At 34.8% G+C, this 24,428-nt stretch overlaps 1 protein-coding gene across 2 annotated transcripts in view; it reads left to right on the forward strand.

The window, feature by feature from the left end:
- The first annotated feature begins 1,523 nt into the window (after nt 1-1,523).
- Nucleotides 1,524-24,428, forward strand: part of LOC118185094 (mediator of RNA polymerase II transcription subunit 25-like) — a 124,636-nt gene continuing 101,731 nt past the window's right edge. Inside the window, exons 1-4 of one of the 2 annotated variants that reach the window (XM_035354900.2) lie at nt 1,524-1,765; nt 4,238-4,316; nt 4,760-4,898; nt 24,100-24,145. In XM_035354900.2, the coding sequence (XP_035210791.1) occupies nt 4,780-4,898; nt 24,100-24,145 (165 nt within the window). In that variant the 5' untranslated portion in view covers nt 1,524-1,765; nt 4,238-4,316; nt 4,760-4,779. The remainder of the gene's footprint in view (nt 1,766-4,237; nt 4,317-4,759; nt 4,899-24,099; nt 24,146-24,428) is intronic. The other variant, XM_035354893.2, reaches the window with a different exon arrangement.

Genomic DNA, 24,428 nt, shown 5'->3' on the forward strand with positions numbered 1-24,428 from the left:
GGTAGTTACAGATATGGCACTGTTTGACTTTTGTTTTTACTTATCAGAGATTAGCAAATAAGGCATAGTTTGAAATTATTATACACACAATGTGATTTCAAAAAATTTAATTAGTAATTATTAAAAAGACACACAAATTCTGTTTCAAATAACAATTATGTTTCAAAAGCAAAACAACGTGAGTTGCTTATTACGTGAGTAAATTATGAATTCTGAGTCTCAGTTTGGCCATGCTTCATCTGTACATAAAGTATATGGCATATAATTATAAAAAAATGACTTCTAAGAAACAGTATATTCTTAATTTGTTTTAAGAATATGTTCTGAAAATTATTCAGATTTTTGAAGTTTTTAAAAAGCAACACTTTTTTTTCACTTTCATACAATATATAAATTGCTATTTCAGTGTCGATGACGTATCAGACTTTCAATACTCAGCTACATAAATTTCTATTCATAAAAATTGTTTTCTTACTTTTTCATCAGCAACTAATAACAGATTTTATTTTAGATATAAAAAATGCACTCAGATATATATGTTCTGTTTTACCACTCAGAAATAATACTTAAGCGAATTTTGTGGCATGGGCTATATTTTCACATCATTTTGAGTTTATTAACTTTCTTTAGAGTATCCTCACTTTTATCTGGTTGCATGTGTAGTCCTCCCTTTTATTTTTTGTTTATTATTTCTGTCTTTAAAATATATTGAACTCACATTTTCTACATTGATTATATATTCTTTACGAAAATGCATATTCAGACAAAATAATACATAAGACAATTAACATTATATAAAATTACAGAATTAATTCTAGAATGGCTGCTATGTGGAAGGCTATCAAATACTGCATTTTTAAAGTAAATAATAGAAGCATATTTCTATCGTAGTTATATGAGAACTGAATAATATGAGATTATAGTATAGTTAGTTATGCGACAATATCTGAAATAATATTTTCACAAGCACACACCACACATAATATTTCAATACTTGGGTTTTCAAAGCAGAAAAAGTTAGTGTCAAGAGTAGCTAGTTATCTGATACACATGTAGATCATATGAGCAGGAATGTGATATATTAATACATATATAAAATCGCATCGAAAAGTAATTGCCCTCCGTTTTCGCAATAGACGTACATTAATGGACTTTTAATGCTAATTTAGCAACATAACAAAACCAAACTAGCGATCAGATACCAAACAAATATAAACACATCTTAATCCCGTTTTTCCCCATGTATTTTGCTTTTCTCCTTAGCACCTATTCCCCACATGATATTTACTTCCGTTGGCATAATGAAATGTCGCCCATATCCTTAAAGGAGCCAAGTTGGCGCAACCAAGGCTGTTCTCCGAACCTTATCCTTATTTTTATTTCTGTAAGTTTCTCAAACGGAATGACCGGATGTTAAAGGTCTAATTTTGTTTCTCCTTTATATTATGAGTAACGGTATGTGTGAAATAAATTGCTTTCTATGTATTCAAAATTCTGAAAAAGAGACTTCGACTAAGTGCAATGCTCTATTTATAGATGAAGACTTCAGAAGAAAAGTGGCAACATGAGTTATCTCACTTTCCGTATACTGTGCAATTTCTCATATATGTTTTTTTGAAATGAATTATCATATAGTAGGTGCAAGAAATGATGGCCTGTGAATGGCATAGAATGCTTAAAACTTCTTGTAATTTAGGGTTTCAAACTAATGTTCGCTACCCAATGTGATCTCATGTGATCAAGTTCTTTATTTAATTTTATTTAGGTAAGGCCTTCAAATAAAGCATTTTTATTTTAAAATTTAGAAAATACTTCACTTCTTTTGCAATTACTTTCGAGACATCCCCCCGCCGGATGAAAGTTTACTTTTACCTATTGCTTACCTGAGTAACTTATTTGAGCGAAGGAAAGAAATTTCACGAGATGATATTTCTGAAGATATTTCACGAGAAACCAAAAATCGCTGATATCGTTTGCTTTTATTTCACGTAGTGATTGCCGGAAACTAGATCTTTTAACTATAAAAGATTAGTTTTGTCAGCTTTTTAGAATTTTTTAATGTTGACAAACGAATGCATTACTTTTAAGGGGGTTTTCATCCGCAAAGAACGCGTTGGTGCTTCGGCAAAGAACTCAGTGCATCAGATGTTACCTGGTTTACTTTATGGGATCAGTTGTTAGTTGTTGCATACCGTATGCAGATTTGCAGTGCAGGTGTAAAGTGCACATACAGATTTGTAATAGCATGCACTTGAACATTGATGTTGGTAAATTTGTTTCTGATAAGAATCCACAATGTTTTATTAACATATATTTTAAAGACGTGCATGTTTGTAGAAAAAGTATAGGATAAAGTGCAGAATCGCCCACCTATTTATTTGGCGCTTTTTACAAGAGTAAGAAGAATTGGATTTTTGTCAATTTTCTTTGACTTTTTAAGTGAAAATAGGTCGATGTGTACGAGATGATATTTCTGAAGCGAGCTGAACATTGTGGGTTCTTATCAGAAACAAATTTACCAACATCAATGTTCAATGTGGGATAAAGACAAGGCAATGCACAATGCCATTTCTGTGCAATTCTGGGATTTTTTTTTTAAAGTGAAAATAGGTCGATGTGTACATGGATACTGAGTATGTGCAATTCTTAAAAATGCACCAAGCAGTGGGGGATTCTGCACTTTCCCCAAAATATATTCAAAACGGTATTGCAAGCCCCTTTTCTGGGGATCCATGCATTTTGTCTCGGCATTGTTCTGCTTGTCCGTGAAACAGTTTGAAAAATATAATTTGAAATAAATTTACGTAATGGGTTTAAATAATCTATGTTTATTTTTCCTGTACATGTTACGGCTAATCTTTGGACTATGGTAACAGGTAGTTTGGCGACATTTTGGTAAGGCGATAAAGGTTACTAGCTAGGACTTTAGCAGTGTACATGGATATAGTCGAGTGTGCGCAATGCCATTTTTGTGCAATTCTGGTATTTTTTTAAAGTGAAAATAGGTCGACGTGTACATGGATGATACCGTGTATGTGCAATTCGTAAAAACGGGGCAAGCAGTGGGCGATTCTGCACTTTGTCCCAATTTTGCACCTAATCTTCGTCATGATTAAGCACTTTTGTTCCATAAAAGTTCTAGCATAAGTGTAATTCAACTAGCAGATTGTTAGGAAAAATGTTGCGTTAAAAAAAAAGAAAAAGAAAAACTTGCCTTTACTTCGTGAAAACAAAATGGCATCCGAAAAAAAAAAAAGAACTAGCAGGTTGCTGTAGCAGGGTTGGTCGCCAAAAAATAGCCAAGTTACCATAATCCAATGATTAACCCATGTTACTTAACACTGGCTAAACGAACATTATGCAGCTTCTGATATGAGCATATGCAATTTTCTCTTGTGTATACAAAAGTTGGCCTTTCAACAAAACATGTATTAATATGAATTATAACTAGATAACTTGCTCACAGACCTAAAGAGAAACACATAAAAGCACTTTTGCTAATATTATGTTCTGTTTACTCACCTAGGTACTTTATCTGTTATGCACTTGCTAAGCATTTTGGAGGGTAATTTAATTGTAAAAAATTTCAAGTTGTAACAGTAGTTTATTTATACATACATGTATAAACACAGTGATATCCCAGATGGCACTATTATTGGTTCTTGGCATGTATTTGGCTTCTCTTTCAGAGGTGCCAAAAAGCGTGGCAGGTGCATGATGGGAAGTACCCAGAGTTATACATATGAGACCTGTTCATAATATATTGCATATTTTAAAAATGTATACCTATACTGAAAACTTAATTGTTATAATTATGTAATCTTGTAATTTTCTGCTATTTGGCCCGGATTCAGGAATGCATGTGTCTATGCGCGTGTGCACATACATGTACATATATGTACTATGTGCGTGTGCACATACATGTATAACATGTACATGAACAGATATATCTATATATATATATCCATCCATACATTTGTTTCTGAACCCGGTCTCGATAACAGACAAGTTCTGTAATCTTTACATGAAGATGCATATGCTGAAGTCTTTTTTTGTCCATTTAATAAGTCTTGGTTCATAGTTCCTCCTTCCTTCATTTTCTCTAACTTATTTACATTTAAGGTAATATTATAATTAACAAATATAAACTGATACTTGAAAATTCTAATTTACTGAAATATGCATCATACCTTTGTTTCTGCAAAGTTAACAATTAATTACTGATTATTTTTCTCAGCCTTGTGAGCTTCACTTCTCAACAGTAATACTGTATTTTCTGACACATAAATGAGCTCTGAGATTTTAACTAAATAATTGTAAGTATATTTGTTGTTTATGTTTTCAAAATACATATAAATATTTGGAAGAATTTTGAATTGTTTTCTCATCTCCATCACACTTTGTATTTCATCTTTGACAACTAATCTAAGGTTGTGGTGGGTGTAATATAAGCAGACAGTATTTGGTTATATTGCTCGAATTTTCTTATAATATAGAAAAAATACCTTGAAAAAGAAATATAGATTAGTGCACATTTAGTTGTAAATATAGAAGTGAAGTATGAAATTAAGGAATTTAAACTTGTATATTTAATATTTTTATAAGAATTTTTGTTGTTTAGAGACTCTCAAAATGATGCTCTTAGAATGAAATTTTTCTTTATTGCTAAGAATTTTTACTAAGTTATTCATAAATGTATTTTATTTATAAGATGAGTTAGACGAAGGAATAATTCCTGATACAGTTCTTTTATTCATAGTTTCTTTTTATTCTTCAACCATGGTGGTTGCAGACCAAGGAAGTTGGCAAGCAGATGTTGTTTTTGTTATAGAAGGAACTGCAAATCTTAGCCCTTATGTAGAAAGCTTGAAAATGAATTATATTATTCCAACTCTCGAGTGAGTATTTGTTTTATTCTTTGGAAGTTATGTTTTGTGGTGCCTATTTATCTTTGTAGAACTATATTTTTCTGTTCAGAGAATGAAAAGTACTTTCATATAATCTGAATCTTAGCAGAAGAATATATTTCAAGGTACCCCTTGGCGAAAATGGTGATTTTTTTTTTTTTCGCCATTCCTGTTTATGTGTAACTCCCTAACAAGTAAAATGGCATCTACAAGGGGTGATCAAATGAAAAGGTACAAAACGACACGGTGGGTACAAATGTATACTTTATTCAAAATATATACCATAGGCACAACAATCCCACTGATGGGCAAGCCGCAGGATTCCTTGTTCCCAGAATTCCTGTGGCCGTAACAAGACCCAGTCCTTCACAGCGTCCTTGAGTACGTCATCCGAGTTGAAGCGCTACCCTTTCAGGTGTTTATTCAGTGGACCAAACCCATGGAAAACGCAGGGCGACATGTTCGGACTGTAGGGCGGATGTTACGTCTCCCACTTGAACTTGGCCAGTTCCATGTGTGTGACTCTAGAAACGTGTGGGCGCCCGTTATCATGGACCAGAACCAACCCTCCGTGAATAGCCCCGGTCTTTTGTCCTTGATGGACCTGCGTAGGCCTCGGAGTGTCTCCCAGTACACATCGGAATTAACTGTTTTTCTGTGCTCGAGGAATTCCACAAGTAGCAAACTTTGAACGTCGAAAAAGACGGTGAGCAACACCTTGCCTGCTGACGGCACGACTTTGAACTTTTTAGGGGGAGGTAATGACGCATGCTTCCACTGCATGCTGTTCCACTTTGTCTCTGGCTCGTAGTGATTGCACCAGGTTTCATAACCTGTGACGATCTGCTCCATGAAAGCGGGGTCTTCCTGATACCGAAACAGATGTTGCTGTGCTAGCCCCATACGCAGTTCCTTTTGCTGGTCGGGGAGCTGCTTCGGAACCCAAGCGGCACAAATCTTCACATATCGCAACCTGTCGTGAACAATTGTCCACACGGTTCCATAGCTGACATCCACCTTCACCGTCAACATTTGCAGTGTGACACGCCGATCACTTCTCACTAGGTTGTCCACCTTGTCGATGAGATCACTCGTGATGACAGTGTTTGCCTGGCCTGGTCTAGGGTCATCACCCACACTCTCACGGCCTGCACGAAAACAGGCTCTCCATTTTCTGACAGACTTGTCAGAGACATATTTCTCCCTGTAATCTGTCACCATCCGGCGATGAATAGCTGCCGGTTTTTCACCTTCCGCTGTCAGAAATCATATAACACCTCGCTGCTCCCCAGTCGTCGAATTTTGCAACGCGAATGCCATCCTCTCTTCATATGGACTGCCGCATCATTTGGATGCCTCTTTTGATAACAGCCTCTGCTCTCTCCTGCGCATGCGGGTGCCTGAGCATGCTCCGATCCAAGTCAGAGACTCTATCACATCCCAAGCTGTCTCACTACTTCTCCCATTACAGAATATGCAATTATTTAACTGTTACATTTTTACGTCACTTCGTACCTTTTCATTTGATGACCCCTTTTAAACATAATGCAGTAAAACTTAATTATATCATAAAAAATTATAGCCTCAATGAACTGCATTTTAAATCAAAATAAAACAAGAAAATAACATAAAAATGGGAATACATGTTGTCTAATCTGCTCAGTACAAAAAGGAAATATCAACTCACTTTATTTAGAAATTTCTATGTCTTCAGTGTATCGCACACAGAATTCCTTGACACCATCAAAAACTGTTTAAAATAATCTGAACTAGAATCTGTATACTGCCATCACAACATAAACTAGAATCTGTATACAGTACACTCCCGATTATCCGCGGAATTGGGTGGCGCGGACGTGCGGATAACAAAAAACACGGATAATCCGAAAAAAAGCTAAAAACAGGTGTAGCAAAAGAGAAAACAGCCATTTCAACTTTGAAAAATCGTTTTATGTACAATAAAACGTAAAATAAACAGCAGGAAATGTTTAACTAACGCTTAATATTTTAGTATATCACTCAAAACTAGCCTAAAATGCATTTTGTTAATGAAAACAGAAAAGTGCTTTGTACTTACAAGAGGCGTCAAGGATACACAGAAAAATTAATACATATGTACTGTTTTAATACTGTAATGTATCATGTGATTACAAAAGCTTAACTGTAAAACTACACCTTTTTGAAGAAATCAGTAATTTGTGTTTACTTCTTGCTTTGGAAGCATTTTCTCTTGATCCGAGATTGCATTTTTCGTAGCATAAGTTTCTCGGCCAACTCTGTGTCGTCTTGTTCTTCCAAATAGCTCAGCAGTCTGTCGACTTTTTGCAAAGCTGCTTCGTGAGTCTTCCGCATCTGCACAGTGGGCTCTTCTTCGCCTTCACTTCACTCTCCTTCATTCTCGGTCTCTTCCCTTGCTTTCTTCACAATTTCGTCATCTGTCAAGCGTTCGAAGCCAGGTTTGTTGATGTCACACTCCAACCACTCGTTAATATTTTCAGCATCGACGTTCTCACCACCCGGAACTGTTTTCACCATATCGGCAAGAGTTGCCGTGGGCGTGTCTACATCTTCATTCTCTTCTTCACAACTCAAAGAGGTTAGGTTGTTGTTGGCTTCAACATTAGGCATGCGTTTTCTCCGTGATTTTATGAGGGTTTACGGTTTCACTGAGTCCCATGCAGATGCAATATCGTAGATGCTGTCCAAGATTGTGTAGTGTTTCCAAAACTCTTTCAGATCATAACCTTCTTCAATTTTGGTTGTTAGCAGCTTGGTTTGGTATGTTCTCTTCATTGTTACAATGACTCCTTGCTCCAAGGCTTGGATTAGCGCAGTAACGTTTGAGGGGAGAAACTTTGCAAGAATTTGTTCCATCAGAAGACTTTAGCACACTTGTTGCTGGGTGAGAAGGTGCATTGACAATCAATAACACAGCTTTTTAAGGCAGGTTTTTCGATTTAAGATGTTTATGCACTTGAAGATTTTTTCGAACCATTCTTGAAAAATATTTTGGTTCATCCATCCTTTTTTTGGTTAAAGTAATTAATGGGCAAATTTTCTACCCTTGTGCCTTTGAAAGATCTCAGTTTTTTTTTACTTTCCAATGACAGCAAGTCTAAGTTTATGTCTACCGGTAGCATTACTGCAAGATATGATGGTGATCCTTTCCTTGCTGCTTTTATGACCTGCCGCTTTACTTTCACTTTCAAATGCTAAAGTGCGAGTGGGAAGACATTTCCACAAAAATCCTGATTCGCCGGCATTGTAAATTTGTTCAAAAGATATCTCTTCGTTTAAAATAAAGGATAATCTTTGGAATATGGTAACAGGTAGTTTGGCGACATTTTGGTAAGGCGATAAAGGTTACTAGGTAGGACTTTAGTAGTGTACATGGATAAAGTCAAGAGTGTGCGCAATGCCATTTTTGTGCAATTATGGGATGTTTTTTTAAGTGAAAATAGGTCGACGTGTACATGGATACCATGTATGTGCAATTCTTAAAAATGTGGCAAGCAGTGGGCGATTCTGCACTTTCTCCCAATTTCGCACCTAATTTTCGTCATGATTCTCACCTAATCATAAACTAGCAGGTTGCTGTAGCAGGGTCGGTTGCCAAATTTTCACCAAAAAATCGCCAAGTTACCATAATCTAAAGATTAACCAAAATAAATTCTTCAAATTCATGGTGCAATTGTTGGTCACCACTAAGTTTCTCCCCATGAAGTCCAATTTCTCGAATTCCATTTAATACAATTAATACAGTTAAATGAATAATTGCACTTAGACTATAAATACACTATAAAAACATTAATTCTATACAATTTCTAAAATGCAATGATTCAAAACAATGATTATATGCAAATATTAAAATAATGATTCACTATAAATATACAATGACTCAATACTGTTGCTTAAATTAATGATAATACTATTCATATTATTAATCATATATGCCATGTTGACATCAAAATAATAATTTTTTTTATATAGGTGCTTATTACTGAAATAACTCATTTTCTCGGTGACTCGTTTTAAGCAGCGACATGTCGCTGCTTAAAACGAGTCAACCAAGCAGAAGACGCATCAAAATTTCCTTCCAGGCCTAACAACTCAAAAAAGTTTTTTGCCTTCACCGCAATGATAGGACCATTTACAGAAGTAAGGAGTACCCTCTTGTCGAAATTGAGCTAACCACTCCGTGTCTAGCTCATCAAATGCCGTGTCTAGCCCTTCATAGTTTTTCACGTTTTCATTGCGGAAGCACTGTCCAACATTGATGCAAAGTTTACCAGTTTGTCTTTTTGCTTTAGAATCTCACGCACTGTTGTTTCCGCAATTCCATAATCCAATTCCATCTGCTGCCTTGTAGCGCCGTTTGCTACTTTGGAAATTAATTCTAGTTTTTGCGCAATCATCAACACAGCCTTCTTTCGTTTTCCCAACATTTTAAATTGGTAACGAAAAACTCAAAACCAAAAAGCACAAGCACTGAACACAGTAAAAGATAAGAAACTAACTCCGACCTGTTCGCAAACACTATCAGGCTTAAACTAACAATGGCGAGTGGGAGGAAGTGGACATATCAGTAAGATTAAGACGAGAGAGGACGGTGGAGCGTACACTGCAAGGGTGATTAAGAAATCACTTACTCATCAGATGGGAAGGTTTTAAGAAGGCCTGGGATATTTTTGCCATAAATAAGTACTATATTAGCAAATTTAACGTTTCGCTCAGTTTTGTGAACATTTTTATTTTCTTTGCTTTATGCTTGTAAAAAAAAAAAAAAACACTTTGTGTGGCAGGCGCGGATAATCGGGAGTCTACTGTACTGCCATCACCACATAAATCCGTAAAAGTATAAAAAATAGCCTCCTTAGTGCCAGACTATACTTAACATTTCTTTTCTTAATCCCTCTTTATATCCCATGTACCTTCAATAATGTTATTGTGAGCTGTGGTTTCCGTATCTTTAATTGTCACTGCATGATTTCTGAGAGATGAATGAAGCTATTGAAACTTTCTTTTACACACCAGTCTATAAATGCTGTTATTACTAAAACATAGTCTTATCATTAAAATAAAAAAATACTTCCTTTACTCATCCAAGATACCGAGCAATCCAGAAAAATTAAAGACAAAACTTGTTTACTTACCTGGGTAGTGTGATGTTGACTCGGAATAAAAACTCGAATAAGTTGATTTATCTAATTATATTCTATCTACACTACAAAATAATACAATACTAAAATATATACATCATTTAACAATTTCCGGGAAATTTTTCTGTTCCCTAAATTTATTACACATCTTAATCGGTTCACATCACGAGGTCGAAAGGGAAAAACCCTTTTTCTTTTCCTACTTCAATGACAGCCAACGCCATCTGTACCTCGTACATCAAATGAAGAGATTTGTTGTTTTAATGTTTGTAAGATACTACTAAGCAGTTTCACAACAAATGCTTTCTTTTCCACTCGTTCCAAATTGTTCATAAACTTCAGGTTATCTTTTCACTGGCAGATATTTTATGATGTAAAGCACAAAATAAACAACATACTTCCTATCTGACATCCAATACAGAAATAAGCCATGAGAAATATTCAACCAAACCCAAAATCAACATGATCACGCATTGCAGCCAATCACATCATGATAGGGTTTTCAAAACATTGCTGTAAAATACTCAGGTTACTATAAATGAAATAACAATTTGGCGAAAATCCGAGGGGTACCCTGAAATACAGACTACCTCTTAGCAGTTTTAGAAATTGTTTCACTCTCTTTTTTTGTTTTTAGTAGACCATGCATGATAAATCTTGCCATAAATTTTTGCTTGTTTCATAAGTTCCATTGTTGAAGACCTGTAATTGATGTGTGAAGAATTCCCACAAAACTACCAGTTCAGATCATTTGTCTCTGAAACTTCTATTACGTCACCTTCATTCATTATTACTTCTCCATGTTTCTTCACAAGTTAAATTAATTAGAAAAATTTGTCTTCTGCGGTATTCAAAATGACCACTAAAATAAGGTTTTGGGTTTGTGTGATTTTGAAATCTACTTTCTTAAGCCCAAATTGTATCAAAGCCATTGTGGAAAGTAAGCACCAAATATACTTTCACTTTGCAGATCCTTCTACAGCTACAGAATTAGAAACTCTTTTCGAGGTAATTCGTACATTGATTTTGATGAGACAACTGGGTGCTTATGTGTTATCCTGTTGACCATAAAAGTCAGCTACCATCAAACCATGCCAGTTGTTCCTGTGTAATTCTGAAGGAACTGGAGCCTCTTTATTTAATAAACAATTGGTATTCGACCTGCTTCCTTTTTGTGCTTTATAAAAAGGCTTTTGTTGATTTCTACTATTCTCTTAGGCCCTTCCATTTTTATCGGAAGCTCTGTGTAGAATGCTGCGAGTACAAATTTTCCACAAGTAATTGTTCCAATCTATTATTGTTTACTCATATGCCGCTGTCTTATTATTCAGTCCAGTCCATAGACAGCTGATGATATTATGTCCATTAATGCACACTTATTTTGATGGAGGAATCCTGTAACTTTGAAAATAATCTACCGCTTGCTATTCTGTAGAAGGCAAACCCTAAATTTTAATCTTATTTTTTTCTTTGGGAAAAAAAAAAAAAAAAAATATGCAGCAATAATAGTTAATTTAGATACTTGTTGTTAAAAACAAAATGTGGTTTATTGAGAATCAGTGAGTGTTACATAAAATGAAAGTGTGGATGTTATGAATGTGTTGTTATTTCGTGCTTATTCACAATTTGCAGTAAATCATGCTGCCTGAGAATAGTTTCATGTTTGGCAAGATAATATGTAAGTACCAAATAGTAGCTGTAATAAGGAATAGATTGCAAAAAAAAAAAAAAAAAAAAAAAAAAAAAAAAAAAAAAAAAAAAAAATGATGATAAGTTGAGTCAAATTAGAAATTTAAGGAAGAGCCAGTGCAATTTGCAATGTTAATTGAACTTAAAATTCTTGGGAATCTAATTTTTTCTTTCTTCTTTCCTGCGATGCCAACAAAAGGAATTGAGTATGAGCAATTACTGTGTTAACTGTAGTTTTTCAGAATCTAATTTTTTTTTTCTTCCATGCTGCTAGGCCAATAAATTAAAACCAGTATGAGTAACAACCCACTCCAAACAATATGCCTTGTTCATTTATCCTTCAAGTTAGGTAGAAAGATATTAACCTCCTATGTATTGTTTTAAGTATTGCCACCACATAAATTCTGTTATGTGAATCCAAGTATTGATGAGTCATTCCTCTTTGACCTTTGTTTTGTCATTTGACCATATGCCAGAGTCTTTCAATTTTCTGGATATTTGTGCCAGATGTTGTATCTACAAATTTGTATTTATGATTCAGTGTAAAATGTTGAAAAGTAGCCTTTTCTAATTCTTTACTCTGATATGCATACCAATGATTGAAAATGCAGTACTACCTTCATTTCATGTTCTTTTATGATCTTCATGAGAGTTTGGCACCTCAATCCAGAATTTGCTTAAGGAAACATTCATTCATTTCCCTGCAGATTCCTCCAAAAATGTATTATTTCATTAAAATTCTGCCAGCATTGCTTTTTTGGTTGATGAATAGCCTTTCACCAATCTTGATGATTTTTTCAGATTCACAAATTTTATTTTTCAAGTATTTCATCAAAAGTAGCAATCTTCTAATTGTTCCAATCAGTTTTTAAATTTTTTTAAAAAAATTTTTGTGCTCATAGTTTATTGTATATTGCGCCATCATATGGAAGTTAGTTCTTCAGCTGAACATTGTGTGAAGCAAAAGCAGTAAGAAAAGAACTCTTGGAATTATGAAACCAATTATCGGCATGAAGACTTCTTTCCCCCTGCGGCTTTTTACATTACATCTCCAAATACTTATTTTCTTTATAAATAAATTCATTTGATGGCCATTCTGGAACTTTTCTGCTCCTTTTCAGTTGATAATAAATCAAATGTGGTTAACAATTTAGAGGGAAGATTGATAATGCAGAATATGATAAATGAATTATATCATGAAGAAATTAACTGTTATTTTGAAATTAATGGAAAATTAAATTTGCTAACATTTGAAGAGGAAATAATTACAGGTAACACAGTATCATGTGATCAAAAATGAGTGTGAAAATAAAAAATGTGGCATGGTGTAAATATCACAAAAAGTTAGTGCTTCTTTTGTAATTAATTATAAATTAAAATACAAAATGTTTTAGACTGAAAAAGGAATGCAGAATTAATGATATCACACAACTGACATCGCGATCAAAAAGTCTGGAAATAAAATTCATTGCAGGTTAAAAAATCTGAGGATCATATTCACAATTTGGGCGAATGATTCAGGTTCTTTCTTTAATCCTGAAGTATGTTGAGTAATACAACTGATCAACACTGAATTTTCTTTTCTATTTGCAGTTTATCTAATATTTTTATGTTGTGACTTATTTTACTTGTCAGACAGTAACATCAGAACAAGCCCACAAAATTCATCAGGGTAAGGAGAGCAAGATTGCGCTTGTCTTTGACAAGAGCCTTGAACACCTTAGAGGTGAAAGTACAACTTCACTCAGTTCTGCCCCCAATTTTGAAGGAGAGCACCCCAGGGGGACAGGTCTGAAGGTCTCCCAACCCTCTTCCCTTACCACCAACCTTTCAAGAGGACTTCTGGCTCACTGCATATTTAATACTTTTATAGTTTACTAAGATGCTCTTTTCCTGTTTTTGTATTGAATTTATTAACAAATTTACAAAATAATTCAAATTTAAAGCTACACTGGTGTGCAAAAATTAAGGACGAGACGGTTTTTTCAATATAACTGTGTACAAAAGCTTTCCAAATCAACACATTTAATACCGTAAGATCCCCAATATGTAAGGACATGAGTAATGTAAACAACACTTACTAAAAGAGAAATCAGAGGGATAAAAAGAAGCTTTATTGAAAAAGTAGCATGGAGCGCAATGCGACTGAAGGCCGAAACATCCCTGTGATGGGTGTCCATCAAGAAACATCCGGTCTTTAATAGGGGATATGATCTTCCCTGACTGCTAAGCAGGTTTCACAGCATCTACCCATGCTGAGAATGAGGGTGTCAATGAGTTGTTGAGGCATTGCTGCCCATTCGTCTTGCAGCACCAATCGAAGCTCCGGAATCGTTACTGGTGATAAGGTACGAGCTACCAAGTGTCTGCCTAGAAAATCCCATACATGCTTGATGGGATTGAGATCCGGCGTGCCGGTCAATCCATACATTCAATATCCTCACTCTCTAAGAGCTGTTCGGCAGCTACTGTGCGATGACATGGTGCATTGTCGTCCATGAAAAGGAACTGCGGACCCATAGCGCCTCTAATAAGATGCACATATGGAAGAAGAATCTCGTTACAATAACGGGTCCCGTTGACTGAACCTGCGTTGAAGATGTGAAGGTCTGTACGACTACCAAGCATGATACCTCCCTAAACGAGAACACTGCCACCTCCATACCTGTCCCTTTCAATGATGTTCGAGGGATGATTGCGGCTTCCCTGCTCTCTCCAGATGAGTATGCGATGAGAATCGCTACTCAGACTGAATCTGCTCTCATCTGTAAAGAGTACTCGTCCCCATTCATTGTCTCTCCAATTCCGGTGTTCCCGGCACCACAGAGAACGCCTTCTCCGATGGGCAGGCATTAGAGGTACACACCGTACAGGGCGTCGTGCAAACAGACCACCACCGTGCAGTCTTCTGGCCACGGTAAAACGCGATATCGGTCGTCCAGTCGCCTGTGTCATGTGTCTAGCGATTTCTCCCGCTGTCTGCCGCCTGTTTGTTCTGGCCTGTAAGGCAATATATCGGTCATCTGCGGGTGTGGTTCCTCGTGGACGACCACTACTAAACCCCCGGATGGCTGTTCCTGTAGTTTGAAATTGTCTCCAAAGTCGTGAAACGATGCTGTGAGCAATTCCGAACTCTGCAGCCACACTTGTCACACTGCGGCCTTCCTCCAACTTCCCAATGATTCGACCTCAGGTAAAAGCATCCAGATGTCTCTAACAGATTGATTATTCGCCATTTGTCGCTGAGGCAGCAACTCGGTGTGATTTTAACTGCTATACGGCGTGCAATCTCTTTGCCAGAAATACTGATCTTAAAGCGACAACATGCTTTATACTACTCAGACACTCCCCCATTACGTCTACCTGCATATCTGCGCATGTGCTACCGTACATCACCTTACTTAATCTCCTGATTGGTCTTTCTGTCCGCTGTGCCTCTTCGTTCAGCTGATATGCTAATTTTTCGACTTCATCCTTAATTTTTGCACACCAGTGTATATGTAAAACAAGTACAGTCCAGTGACTTATAATTGAAAATGGTGAAATCAAGGTTCACTTACCCATATTCATCCAATTAAAGATTTGATCTTTGTATGACATTCAATATGCAACAAATGAAAGTGTGAAATGAACATCATGAGCTGATCATTAATTATGGCTTGGCTTATTATAAATTTATTGTATTCTTTTTGAAGTCTACTATATTAATTCTGGATGTAACATTATTTATTAAGATACAATAATAAACCACAAGGAGTACATATTTAAAACTCTTGTTTAGAACAAATATTTTTGCTCTGATCTGAGTATGTACGAACAAGCAATATCTATCGATTACACCCAAAAGTGATTCTGCCTACCAAGTTGAGTTGCCTTTTCTTAAATACAAGGTTGTCAACTTTGATATAAATATATTTAAAGGCAGCAACAGAAGACTTGTAATTCTTTAATGATGATTTTTGACAGTTAATAAACACAGCAGAGTCCTAGTCCAGCCTTCTGTTTAATTCGACCTAGTTGGTAGAAAACTTTTTCTTGAGCGTACACTAATAAATAGCATTCATGCTTTAGTGCTGATACTAGTGCTTTTAGTGCTGATGTAGTGAATCATGCTAGTAGAATACAGTTAGTGTTGAACTGTATTCTATTAGCATGATTCACTACATTGCAGTCAGCATCTGCTCAGATGAGTTGATATTTTGTTTGTTCTCTGTTCCTCTGACAATATTAAGTTTACAGTACAATATTTTTACCTTTTTTTTACTATCCTGTTCTGTGGCATGTTTTGATGGCTTTAAAAAGGGGGAAAAAAAAAAAGAGTGTTCCTTTCTATGGAAGAAAAACTGAAACTGAAATAGATTGGACAAAGCTGAAATGTTATTAAAATTGGCACAGGCTTGTAACACAGGAAAAACAAATGTAGAAACCTGGGAAAGGAAATGAAAGGAGATAGAAAAATGCTATTTTGAGTGACTGACAGGTAATTGTTTAGAACAATGAAAAATATGAATATGGGAAAAGTTAACAAAGCTTTGTTTCTTTGGTTTACTAAATATGAAGGTAAAGGCGTCCCAATATCTGAACCAGTCTTGCAGGACTGAAATTCCAAAAGGAATTATTAGAGACATTAGGTATTTTTTTGAAAGCAGGAGACATGAAAAATGAGCAATGCCCTCGCCGGGACTCGAACCATGTACTTCTCGAATTCGCAAAAAGAGCTGACCACTGCACCACCAAAGCATGCTGAGAATGCGGGGGAAATACCTTATATACAGCCCCTTTTAAAGGGCGACTCTGGTTTTAGGGGACCTATTCACCACATCCGGGTGGTGAAGAATCATTATTCACCACCTTTTAGTTTGAACACCACTGTAGACATTAAATTTTTTTTTTTTTTTTTTTTTGAAAGGAGACAGGAAAAATTAGCAATGTGCTCGCCAAGGCTCGAACCACGGACCTCTCGAAATTACGTTGAGCGTGCTGACCACTATACCACGAAGGCATTCTAGGCAGAGAAGCCGAAAAGGGGGGAGAAATACCTAATAAATTTAATGAGGTTAACTCTGGCTTTACAGCTAGTTTGAGTAGCTTGATAAGTGGGGAAAAACGGTATGGTATATATAGTTAATGGTAGTTACAGATATGCAGATGGTATATACAGATAAAACTTTCAGCAAATTATAAGTCAGGGAAAGGTTCAGAAATAGGTTTCATAAGCACAAGCAAAGCTTGACTGAACCAGATATTTAATTACAATGAGACAGGACTAAAAATCAAAATGTTACCTGCTTACAACTAAGTCTGAAGGTGCAGGCAACATGAAAAACAAATAACGGTCCTTGCTTGTAGTAATGCCGCAGCAAATCTTAAAATGAGAGTCTCTATGATAGTAAAATAAAAATTCCAGAGCTTTCAAGAATGTGTCCAAAAATGACTTTCACTCAACCAGGAAAATACTTTGATGGGTTCAGGTATTTTTAAAGAATAGTTTTTTAATGAATTTGAAATGTGTACTGATAAGCTTTTGAAAAAGAATAATTTGCCAAGGAAAGGACTTTGCTTTTAGATAATCCTCCTTCTCACCCAAATACAAAACAATTTCAAGATAAGTGAAAAGTATGTGTTTTTACCTCAATATGTCACAGCAGTCTGTCAGATCAGATCAAGAGGTTTTGGAAACTTTAAAAAATTATTGCAAGAATCTTTTATCAACTTTAATTGATTCTTTTAATCAAGAAGAAAATGTGTTTGAAAGTCTGCAAAGTTTGAACTCAAAGGACATTGCCTTACATTGCTCAGATATAGGAAAATGTCAGATCAACAACTACAAATCTTGCAGACAGGAAAAAGTATCTCCAGAAAGTGTTGAACTTGAGTAGACTAATCAGAAAGACATGTCTGTGCTAAAAAAAAGTACTTCGATGTAATGAAGCAACAGAGGAGGACTTAAAAGAATGGTTTCCTCATGTTAAGGAATTTGAAGTGACAAAAAATTTTTTTAATATTGTGATGAATGAGAGAAGTGCAGAAGGTAATGAAGATGAAGTATTCATGTCAGAATGTGCAGATACAATTTCTGACCCCAAGAAACGCAAAGCCCTGCAGATAGCTTTCAAATATGTTGAGCAGCTGGAGGAAACTTCATCAATAGGGATTTTACTTCTGCAGAGACTATAAGGTATTACTGGGGGGGACATTAAATAGCTGGCAAATAAAAGTCAATTACCAACTTTTTTCATGAGGTTTGATTATTCTTTGTAGATTGTCCTTTATGGTACATGCAGTATAAATTTATAGTTTGTTCAAGTTACTAGTATGTAATTTTTTAAATTTTTTTTCCCCTTTAAATATCATATTTGTTACTTTTCACATCATCCAACAAGGTAATGGCCCATTTAGGTTGAATAATTGGGACTCTAATTGTATATATATTTGCCTACTCTTTTGCTCATTGTTTTTATTTATGCTCAGATGCATTTTCTGTATTTATGCTGTGCCTATATAAAATATAAAACAATTTAGTTGTATAAATACTAATATATGCTGTGAATATTGCAATAAGAGTTCAATATTCCCACTTTAGTGAACTGATTTCACAGAGAACACAATTAGAAATTCTAGAGAAATGTAAACTTCCAGAAATGGGAGGAAAATGTGTCTCATGAATGAGAACCCTCATAAGGGATGAAAGTGGATTGAAATGATAGTTGCTAAACTGCGTCACAGTGAAGTGATATAAGCAGATGAGACAAAAAAGGGTATTTAACGCAACCACTTTTTTGGAATGTGCCGATTTTTTAGAGATGAAAGGGTAAAGTTACATATCAGGTGCAAGTTGGTGGTCTTTGCAAATTTTTTAGAATGATTCCCAAGCTGTCAATATTTATCATAAGTTGGTGAACATTATCAACATATGAAAGTATACTGTACCAGTTTAAAATAAAACTTTGACTTCTTAAACAAGGATTACATGATACATTAAAAAAGTGAAACACTTAACATTCTACAAATCCTTTTGTAATTTTTTTTTCACTATTCTTCTCCTGAAGCATACAGCAACATGGTTTTGCTTTAAAAAGTCATCAGAGAATTGCAGAGACTAGGCTTTGTGCAACCCTTAGCAACAGATGTTATCGAGGAAACACATTTCCTCATTGTTCCCTAAAATTCTGTATTCTTGCAGAAATGTTACTACAGTCAAAAGTCGTTAATTCGGGCACCCATACTCCGGAATGATCTATAATCCGGACCTCAAAGCTACAAACTTTCTGCGCATGCGTCACGTTGACGCATGCACGTAAGACCTTTACAGCTGCGAATATGCGTGTGCACATGTGGATAATATGTTTACACATGTGCGTTTAATGTATAACAGATGGTATAAGCTAAGCTAAAATTATCTAAATCAGTTAATGTTGCAGATTGCTTTGTTCCTTAATCTTCGAATTGGATCTGGCTTATTAATTTTTGCAGACTGTTAGAGCAATTTTATAAAAGTAAGCTTAACTTTCGATCATGTCAAATAGAATTTCCGATATATATTTACTAATATGTAAAGGATCTACAAAGCGAAAGTATGTTTCGAAGTCCATTAAACAAAAAGTGGAATTGCTTCAAAAAATTGATAAAGGTTTGTTTCTCTAACCAATCCGAAACACCTGTTTATCAATTTCCTGCTGCTCTGCGGCGAGAGGAGGGGAAATGCCGCGGCGTGCAATGAATTGGAAGTTGATCTGTCAGCACTATCCTTATCTTCAAGGTAGATGTTTTTATTTTATTTGGCTTATAATTCCTTACTAAATGCAGTATTTCATCTCGATGTACTCCATCTTTGATATGATTTAAATCAAATTCCTCATCATTATAATTCGCTTCCAATAGTGAAGAGGTTATTGAAAACGAAAAAATTTCGATTGACGAATTAGTCGGTATTCTCGACACAGCAATTATAGGACTTGAACAGCGGAACTTTGTAACTGAAGAAGAAATTATGTCTGTTTATAGAATTAAAGAGAAAGTATTATCACATAACACGAAACAACTTACATTAAAAGAAATGTTTAATAAAGTAAACAAATAAATATTAAGCTTTCTTTTTTGTAAATTTTGATACCCTTTAGATTATAATTGTTCTTTATTTCAGAAATTACGGTTTCATATTTTTACTTTTATAATTTCTGCATGCCATCTTACCAGATTTAAACTGATGATCTATAATCCGGAAAAATCGATAATCCGGAATTGCCGAAGTCCCGACAAGTCCGGATTAACGACTTTTGACTGTATTGTTTCTTCCATTGCTGGCAAACTCCATAACCTGATATTTTGAAACTGGGGGGAGGATGACAGTTTGCTTATAAAAACATCAGAACTTGGAATACAACAAAAAATAGCACGTTTGAGAATGGTGGCATTATTTCATTGAAGGATTGTTATGAAGATGGTTGCCAGAAGAATGGTTAGGCATTTGGTTGCCAGAGTTTGGCATATTTTATGTTTTTAGCGATATCTACTAAAATGGTTGCATTAATATAAAAGTACCCTTCATTTATCTCGCTGTGGTAATTAGCGAAATGAAACAACACACTTCAATTCTGAATAAGAGCCAGATAGCATCTGAAAGTGATACAGGGGCGTAGCTAGAGGGGGGCAAGGGGGCATCTGTCCCCATGCGCAGAATCCAAGGGGCGCCAAACTGATGTTACGACATTTTAGAATTAAATGTTTTCCATCCTTGGCAAGCAGTAAGGGGCGCGAAATCTTCAGTTGTCTCTGCATAATACAATAAAAATATACTAAGCATATTTTTGCAGTTGCATTGAATGATGATGTTATCATTCTTTATCATCAGTAAAAGATTACCATATTGTGCCAAGGTGGTTGCGTATTGGTGGTTATAAGGTTGTAAGTATCTTATGGAGTCCAAAATGGAAAACATTTTTTAAACTTTAGTTATTATATATATACACAATATATATATATATACAGCGGTGGCCAAAATTGTGGACACTTTTGGAAATTTTTATGTTTTTGAACTTTGTATGCTTATAGAAAACGTTACGTTTCACAAAATACAAACTTGTATATATCATTTTGAAGAGAATTTATTACTGAATTCAATACAAAACACAAAATTCAACTATTTGCAATACAAAAAAAGTTCAACGATAATAGTTATCGATATACATTAAATAGTGATGATTGAGTTATCAGTACTTAGTAGGGTACCCTTTATTTTTGATTACAGCTTCACATTGATGTTTCAATGAGCTGACGAGAGTTTTAAGCTCTTCTTTCATTATTACATGATGCCAGGAAACAATTATAGCCTCAATTAGTTCCCTTTTATTTGATGGGCGCCTCATTTGGACAAGAGTTTTCAAACGGTGCCACAAATTTTCGATAGGATTGAGGTCAGGACTAATTTCTGGCCATGACAACAATTTAATGCTCTTTGTACGAAACCACTCTTTCGATATTTTGGCCGTGTGGCTAGGAGCAGAATCTTGCTAAAAAATAAACGAAGCGTTGTTGGGAAAGAGATCTCTGATGGAAGGTAGAAGTTTTGGTTCTAGAATAGTGTCAATGTATTTTCTGGCATTGATGACATGAAGGTGACCAATACCATCTGCTGACATGCATGACCAAATCATAACACTAACTGGGTTCTTCACAGTTGCTTGAATGCAGTCAGGATGTAGCTCTTCTCCTATTCTACGAGTTACATATTTTCGCCCATCACTACCGAATAACGATATCTTAGTTTCATCACTCCATATAACTTGTGACCACTAATCATCTGTCAAATTATGTGTTCCTTTGCCCACTGTAGTCTTTTTTTTTTCTGTTGCCGAAAATTAAGATAAGGCTTCTTTCGTGGAATTCTACCTCTCAGTCCAACATCTGTTAATCTTCTCCTAATTGTTCTTGAACTGACAGAAACACCAGCATCATTCAGATCATTACTTATGGCCGCTGATGACATTTTTCTATCTTGGGGACATAGTCTTTTTATTCTTCTGTCATCAATAGATATGGTGCACCTATTTCGGCCTTTTCATTCTTTGTTTTTTATTGAATTTGTCTCCTGATATCGTAAACAAAACTTTCGGACTCCAGATGTAGTCACTGAACCACCCACCTATCTTGCAATTTCAGCATAGGAAAGACCACTTTCTCATAACACAATAATATTACATCTCTTTCTAGGTGTCCTATCTACTCTTTTATTTGATGTCATTGCTTCTTGACTAAATATTAAAAATTTTTACAAAAATTCCTACTTGTAATTGCAGTGTATAAGAAACCAGTCCTCCTTCTACAGAACAAAGCAAAATAATAAATTGTTTCAAGTGTAAACATGATGTCAGCTTCTACTGGTAGTTACTAACATTTGATTGGTTCTCAGAACAAGAACAGTGATTGGCCAGGAAAGCTAGACATTACAAACCACTTCACAACTGTGTTTTTTATTTATATTAAAGTACATATACCTTTTTTTTATTGCAAATAATTGAATTTTGTGTTTTGTATTGAATTCAGTAATAAATTCTCTTTAAAATGATATATACAAGTTTGCATTTTGCAAAACATAACATTTTCTATAAGGATACAAAGTTCAAAAACATAAAAATTTCCAAAAGTGTCCACAATTTTGGCCACCACTGTATATATTATTTTTTTGCAATGTGATGATGTAATATCAGGTGGGCCATCTGTTGGTTTCCTTTTGAATTGCTTGTTTTATTTTTTACACTATCAGACATCTGCTTTCTTCTTAAATTACTGTTTTTGTTACTTTTTCCTTGTATGCATTTTGATGAAATTTCTTCATATACTGCATAAAAATTATGCAGAAAAATAAACAGCACAAAAAGGAGTGCATAAAAACAAGTTTGAGGATACTTCACATTGAGATATAGCCGAATATTTGACATGCAAGGTCCTGATTTAGAAAGTTCCTCATTCTAGTTTCAGCTGACAGAATTTTACTGATCTGAGCTCTTAACGCCAAAATTAAATTGAGCTGTCAGGAAAGGAACGTACAAACCTGCAAACCGCTTTTCTCTCTGTAAACCTTTCTTTTTCTGCATGATTTTTCTTTGATATGCCATTTCAGTAGTATTAAAATATATCTTTGTCTTGGAAAAATTCAAACACAAACTGTTATTTCGCAAATGCCAGCGTAATCCATATTGATTCTTTCCTCAAAAATCAGCTCTTGAACAGTGGCTGAAAATCTTGAGGTGAAAATTGCTGGATTGTTTTCAACTTAAGTAAACCAAAATTAAAAAAACCAGTTTCAAATTAAGTAAATTAAGTAGTAACCTTATTTTGACATAAATTTTAAATAAAACTGTGAATTTTATTATCGCTGAAAATAATGGACTTATATCTGATTGCTCTTGAAACCAGTAGAGTTTTATTTTAAATCTATGTCAGAATAAGCTTGCTTTCTTCATTGTGTTTTGCTCTACCACTGATTTTCACCAAAGGTTGTCTCTCAGTTTCTGCCATCTTCATGCAACCAATGCCGCAATCCTCCAGTTATTGGCACCAATGGTCTTTAACCACTTTTCCATATTGTCTAACCACCCTGTCCATGATCTTCCCCTTTCTTCTCTTTCTCTTTGGCTTCTGGAATGTCGATTTTTTCACTATGTTTTCGTCTCCATACTTGTATATATGGCTTAACCATCGTAGGTGACAGGCTTTAATAATTTTATTATATTTGGTTCTCTAAATTTTTGCTATTTCAAAATTATAAAATAAGCTTGATGTTTTACCTAATTTCAAGTTTTACATTGGTGTATTTCTAGTTTCCCTTTGCAGCTGATTTAGCCTCTTCTGACATTTTCTTTTTGCAAAGTTTAATCTTAAAAAAAAAAAAAAAAAATCAAAGTTCAGCTTGTTCAACATTATCAAGGAAAATTAGAGAAAAGTATTTATGATTCATGAAAATGGGTATTAAGATTGCTTAAAAAAATAAAAACTGCATTTAGCATTTTTCCATTTGAATAGAAAAGTGGTATAGTTTTTCTAAACAGGTATTGTATTGTAGATTTATGTTGTAAACATATGTAGAAGTATTATATTTTAATGGTAAACTATTAAGAAGCAATGGTTTTTTTCAGTATTTTACTGCACAGCAACACTGACATAATATTGAAATCTTTTTTATTAATAAAAGAAAAAGCGCAAATTGAATTTTTGAGCTTTTTTTTTTTTTTTTTTTTTTTTTTTTTTTTTTTTTTTTTTGTTACTATTTTTTATTTTATTTTACTGATGTATAATTTTCCTTGAAAATGCATGTATAATAATGTTTAATATTTCGCCCTTCCTAGGTATTTTAATGGTGCCCCAGCAGATGACAGAGATTGTGGTTGTGATGTAAGTATCTTCTGTACTATTAAAATCTGTGTATGTTTATCTGTCTCTTTGTTTGTGGCATTATCTCCTCCAGAATCTCCAGTGGAGTTGAGTTTTGAGTAAAGTACCTCTGGAATCAAAATTGATGGGAAACCATATTGACCATTCTTATCTTTGTATGACTTTAATTAGCCGAGATATTAATTAAAAACTCTAGAAATTCTAACTTTTGCCCTTATTTTTCTGAATGACCACAGTCTCGCATGTTGGATATAAAAATCAGCTTTATTTCAAAAAGTATCAC

The sequence above is a fragment of the Stegodyphus dumicola genome, chromosome 8 (assembly GCF_044657685.1).
Source record: "Stegodyphus dumicola isolate Sdum_Otavi_A_Nest chromosome 8, ASM4465768v1".
NCBI lineage: Eukaryota > Metazoa > Arthropoda > Arachnida > Araneae > Eresidae > Stegodyphus > Stegodyphus dumicola.